Below are 5,938 nucleotides of genomic sequence, written 5' to 3'. Positions count from 1 at the left end.
TTTTCAAAATAACTTTAATTAAGCATTTCAAAAGAAGTTAAATCAAAAGGGCGACGATTTTCAACACAATGCTCTTTCTTAAACTTCCTACTTCACTTCATGATCAATAAAACCATTCTTTGATGACAACTTTCAATTTCTTTAGTTTAGAGATGATAACCTAACTAATCCTCCCAAAGGATTTATCTTGTAATAAAGTTTTTTTTTTTTTTTTTTTTTTTGAGGTATTGTATTTGAGATTTCTCATAAAGTAGAAATTACTGTGATAATTATTGAAGTCAGTCATCACATTTTTATTTATTGTGCAGTGTGAAAAATGATAATTCAAACTAGTGGCGGTTCAATTTGGTTTTGAAATTCTTGAAAAGTTTGCACTCATGAGAAAGGGTGTGATGGAAACACTTTTAATAAGTGTTAAAAATAAATCAATTTGAAAAGAATTGAAGAGTAGCTTCTATCAAAAGAGTTTTAAAGGACATTTTTTTTAGAGTAAATCCAAATAGATCCAAAGACTATATATAAAAAATTTTACAAATCAAGATACTAAAAAGTAACTTTTAAGATCATTGGGATACCAAAGTTTTAGTTCAACCTAAATTCTATGTTTCGAGAACTTTTGTAAGTTCTATCAAGTTTAAGGAGTCCTTGGTTGTCAAGACGTTGTTCTTAACTTCTTGTAAACTTTGAAAACATCGCAGGGAGATAAATAATAAAATAAAGAAACTCATAGATTACATTATAAGTTTAATTTCCTAGATTGTACCCAAAAAATATTGCCACCAAGAGCTTTTATATATAAGAGAACCGTTATGAATAACAAAAAATAAAAAATATTACCTTTTATAAAATATGGCAAAAAAAAACTTATAAGTGATGTATGTTTAAACAGTAACTTAAAAAGGCATTTACGAATCCGTAAAGAAAAGTCAGTATAAACGTAATAAAATTTTATTGATAAATTACTCATAATGAACCAAAATTACAAACATATTTGGATTAGGTTTGGTCACGTTTAAATGTATAAATTTATCACATGTACTGTTACTACTGATACGATTTACCACTACAGCTACATAATCCGTCATATTTATTATAACTGTTATTATTACTATTACAACTTGGCCAATAATCGAAACAGGTAAAGATAACAATAACCGTAACAATAAATATAATACATTCATAATTCAAATACTACAACAGTAACATATGTAACACAGTGACAATGATGAAGGCCAGTAGATCCCATGTAAATTCCAAGCATAACATAGTGACAATGACAAAGGCTAGTAGGTCCCATGTAAATTCCAAGTGTAATCAAATTGAGCACCCTCAGATTCCTTTTATTTACAGAGTAAAAGCAAACAACGAAAGAAACTAAATGGGTTCACTTTTCATATTACCGTAGACTTATTACATCTATGAGTGGGTAAAGCAGCCTTATTTGCTAGGAACTGGCCTGGGTATAAGCAGTAGTTCATATCTCTAGTGTTTCTAAATCTCTTTCCAAGAGAACTGGCATTCTCAAAAAAAAAAAAAAAAAAAAAAGAAAGAGAGAACTTTTCTTATCATGAATTATAACGCAAACAAACCATGTAGTTAAAAAAGGAGAAACCAAATGTACAAATAGGGTACTATACCTGACTGTAATCAAGTTGAAACTACAATATTATTGTGACAAACCAATGGACAACAAAAGAAGGCAACACCGGTCCTAACGATATACTTGCACTAAATGAAAATAAATTTGTTCTTACATGTCACAAGGCACTGCGCACAAGAAGATACAGTAACTTGGGCATAAATATCACCGAATTTTTATAGTTTACAGGAAAGCATCCTTTTCAAGCAACTTCAGCACCTCATTCTGGTTGTTTAGCTTGGCAACATCGATGGGAGTCTTTCCATCCATGTTTGTGAGAGTACTGCACAAAGACAAACAGATTAGTGCATTGAATAATAGAAAATGGAACGTTGCTGAACAATAAAGAGTTGGCAAAGCTTACACAGCAGCGCCGTTTTCCAGGAGAAGGGCAACACAGTCCTTTCGACCATAACCAGCTGCATAGTGAAGGGCAGTGTTCTTATTCTTGTCCAAAGCATCCACTTTCGCTCCAGCTTCAAGGAGGACTTGAGCACATTCAACCTTGGGGTGAAAGTTTTTGAGCTGACATTAGTTTTACAAGGCCAACCAAATACTACCCCTGTTTGTCAAGGAATATCCAACAACTAGACATTCTTCAGACACGAACTTGTGTACTACTTTATCTGTCAAGATGAGACTAGACCCTACACCCTAGTTATGCTCACTTAAAGTTTTGAACTAAAGTGCGACAGCAGCTGCCCACAAGATAGCGGTGAGCATGATAGATTGAAAAACCGAGCCAACTGACCAACCCGAAGTCGGTCGGTCGAAAAAAACAAAAGGGGTTGATCGGGGCTAGTTTAGGAAAGTTTCAAATCAAAAAATTCCAAAAAGCTTTTTTAAGTGTTAAACTGACCCGACAAAAACCGATCGACCCTTATTCATTGATGTCGAGGTCGGTATGACACTTTACTAAACCGACTATGCCGGTTCAAGGTCAGTTTTGTCTAAAAACCGACTCCGAACGACCGATGATCACCCCAACCACAAGATATGTTAATAGAAATCTGGTCTAGCAACAGGCATCCTTAACCTTAATTTTGTACACATACAAACATATGATATTTTGTATTAAATCACCCAGCTTATTACTCCTTAAATCTATGAGGTTATACAGCAGCCTAAGTATCCTCTATAGCACACAGCTCATATTCTCATTCTAACTATAGAGAACAAGAAGACGGAAAAGTATTCCAGACACCAAATCTGTGATGCAAACAACCTTTGCATGCATCTCTATGGATGGAAATAATTTAATTTTGCAGCCTTTACCAGAAAGTAGAGATCTCATCCGTAGGATTCCACTTTAGTAATGCATGGAAGAAATGGCCCGTGATTTTTTATATAACTCAACAATTGACCAAAAAGGTGAGATTGTAGCAGACGAGAATAGAGTATGCAGAGTAGGTAAAAGCCAAGATACATCATTTGTTTCATACCTCACCATACCCACTAGCAAAATGCAATGCCGTCCTGCCTTCTGAATCAACTTCATCCTTGTCAGCACCAGATGCAAGCGCCTTTTTTAATCCCTAATTAACCAAGGGGATAAGGATTAGGTTCCTCAAACTACCGAGTACCTTTACATGAGAGTACAAGAATGCGATGGGGATGTGAGCTTTCCCAATCATAAGATGCAGATTAACAATAATTTCTCCTACACATTTTTTTTCAAGATGAATAATGCTTCAGTATCATAAGTGCAATTAGCCGATGCCAGATCATACAACTCAATTTGATAGAAACAAAAATGAACATGAGATGAATAAGCAAACCTAGGATGATCACAACCAGGTCCAGCATACATCCCAATACAATTGAAGATATAGGTATGAAATAAACAAATGGTAACTACAGGACTCCAACTACTATGGAAAGTCACCCCATGTTATTCACCAAAAAAACAGACAATTTGAGTATACGGCATAGCACCATCACATCAATGTCCTCTCATGCACCTCCATGAAAATTATAAAATATACATCACAACCACAAGAATGAGCTATCACGGCCATGGAGCAAGTGAAAGAAACAAAAAAAACCACTGCTTCACACCTCAACATCACCAGTACTAGCAGTATGATGAACAGCAGATTCATCCTCATTCTCCGGTTCTTCAGAATCATCAACCGCAGCATTGTCAGTAGACGTAGCTGCCTCAGCTGGAATTGGAAGGCCCATTGCTTTCCCCAACTTCTGTAAAACTTCTTTATCATTCCAGTACCTAAGGACAAGGAATTTTTAAAAAAAAATTTGACAACATAATTTGGCAAATTGAATGAGATACAGAAAAATCAATGGCTCAGAGTTCATATTTAAATGTTCCCAACTTCATCATAGAAGGTAGACCGCCAGTCTCTATCTCTTCCAATATAGGCTTCAATGAAGGATCCTCTTTAATCTGTGCCATTCTCTCCTCAAGTTGATCACCATCTGGTGGACTAGCAAAACTCTCAAACATGCGAGACATAGATGGATCCTGGGAACAAATTGAGCAGAAGTTTCACCCCAAGTACAAAAGTATACTCTATGAAAATTCAATCAATCAACAAGCAAGAAATTAAATACCTGCATTAATGTGCTACCAAGACGCTCTGCCATAGACATAAAATGAGGATTCTGCATGACTTGTTGCATGGTGGAAAAGTATTGTTGAGGATCAAACTGGATTCCTTCTTGAGCTGGTGGACTCTGAAATTGTTGAAGCTGCTCAGCCATCTGGTTGAACGAAGGATCTTTTGCTATCTGTTCCGCTAATGCTTTGATGCTAGGATCCTGAGTGTATAATAATTAATAAATTAGACTTCAGGGTTCAACGAGCAAGGTTTACTAATATAATAGAAGTTCAAGCTAAAGATTTAGCTCAAACAAGAAAGTGACAGACGGAGCAAAACTACAGCTTTTAAAAGAAAAAGTATATATAAACGAAGACAAGTTCAAGAGAAAGATCTACATTAAGAATGTCAGACATGGATGAGAAATCAAAAGGATTGTCCTGAGGCAGGTCATCAAATATAGAATTAGTTCTTTGGGGTGCTGGCTGAGGTGGAGAATTAGTTCTTTGGGATGCTGCCTGTGGAGGAGGATTGTCTGAAGAGGATGTTTCAGATTTAGCGTTTTTGTTGTCTGAAGAACCTGTTTAATTCATTTAAAAATAAAGAGTTAGAAAGAAAAAGGACGAAGTTACATGAGAGAAAGTAAGGCATCTTAAAAAACTACAAACAATTCATAAAAAGCGAGGAAGCGAACAAAGAAAATGGTAATGGGGATATTATCTACCAAAAAAAAAAAACCCATATCTAGAATTTTGCTCTTACATCACCATATTTCATTACCCCCCAATCTTCTCCCTTTCACTAACCCCATATCCACAAAGTACTGAAAAACGTAAAAGCAACGATTTATGAATCAAATTGAAGCCGTAGCAATAGAGTAGACAACCACAACCCCATTAAACTTCAACATTTACTCATGAATTGTACTGAAGACACGACCCAATTTCATATCCAATACTGCTTTAATTGCACACTACTACAAATACATAATTTAGCTGCTTACCAGACAGAAGTTCTTTGCCACTATTCGAGGCCATGAGAATAACTGCATGAAAATCAGGAAAAACGAAATCAAATCGAATATTAAATCCACACTCCACAATGTAATACAAACCGATCAACGCAGTATCCACATCCGATTGTCAATATTCCACCATAGAAAAGAATTGTCAACCCCTCCACCCATAGACAATAAAAAAAAAAGTACAAAAAAACAATAAACTACAAAATAAGAAGTCGAGATTCAGACCTGATCCTGGCGCGAGAAGATTCAAGGGAAGAAGGAGAGCAAGAGATCAAGCTTCTGTATAACCTGATTCCCTAACGAGACTTATATAATTTGGTTCTATGTTAATTCATTTCTTTGAGAACCCTAATTTCTTGTTTGTTTGTTTTTCTTCTCTTTTTTGTACTTTGTGAGCTGCGGCCACCGCGGCACCGCCGTTGGAGAAGGGCACAATTGAAATTTAGTAAAATGTGGACAAAATTTAAATGAGTTTTTGTTGTTTAGTAATAAAATTTTATTATATTTTAAAATATTTTTATATGATATTACTATATTATATATAATTGTATTTAGTAGTATTCGATGCATTAAATATTAAAATGATTATTGTATATTAGCGCAAAAGATAAAAAGAAAATTTGAATGAGATTTAATATAAATAAATATATAGAATTTTGGAAGATTTAAATGAGATTCAAATATACCTTTTTTAAAAGGATTCGAATGTATTAAACA

General features: G+C 34.7%; 1 protein-coding gene across 1 annotated transcript; it reads right to left on the bottom strand.

Moving 5' to 3' along the window:
* Positions 1-1,616: 1,616 nt before the first annotated feature.
* On the bottom strand, positions 1,617-5,681 carry LOC103500487 (ankyrin repeat domain-containing protein 2B-like). The gene is made up of 9 exons (XM_008463793.3): positions 5,447-5,681; positions 5,201-5,242; positions 4,596-4,777; positions 4,211-4,417; positions 3,973-4,121; positions 3,698-3,866; positions 3,082-3,174; positions 2,004-2,143; positions 1,617-1,922 (listed from the first exon to the last, which is right to left on the bottom strand). Exons 2-9 carry the CDS (start codon positions 5,232-5,234, stop codon positions 1,823-1,825), a joined length of 1,074 nt encoding a protein of 357 aa, XP_008462015.1. The 5' UTR covers positions 5,235-5,242; positions 5,447-5,681; the 3' UTR covers positions 1,617-1,822.
* Between the last annotated feature and the right edge of the window lie 257 nt (positions 5,682-5,938).

The sequence above is a fragment of the Cucumis melo genome, chromosome 1 (assembly GCF_025177605.1).
Source record: "Cucumis melo cultivar AY chromosome 1, USDA_Cmelo_AY_1.0, whole genome shotgun sequence".
In the NCBI taxonomy this organism is placed as follows: domain Eukaryota; kingdom Viridiplantae; phylum Streptophyta; class Magnoliopsida; order Cucurbitales; family Cucurbitaceae; genus Cucumis; species Cucumis melo.
The sequence above is the reverse complement of the archived record's forward strand: the minus strand, read 5'-3'. Positions and strand labels throughout refer to the sequence as shown.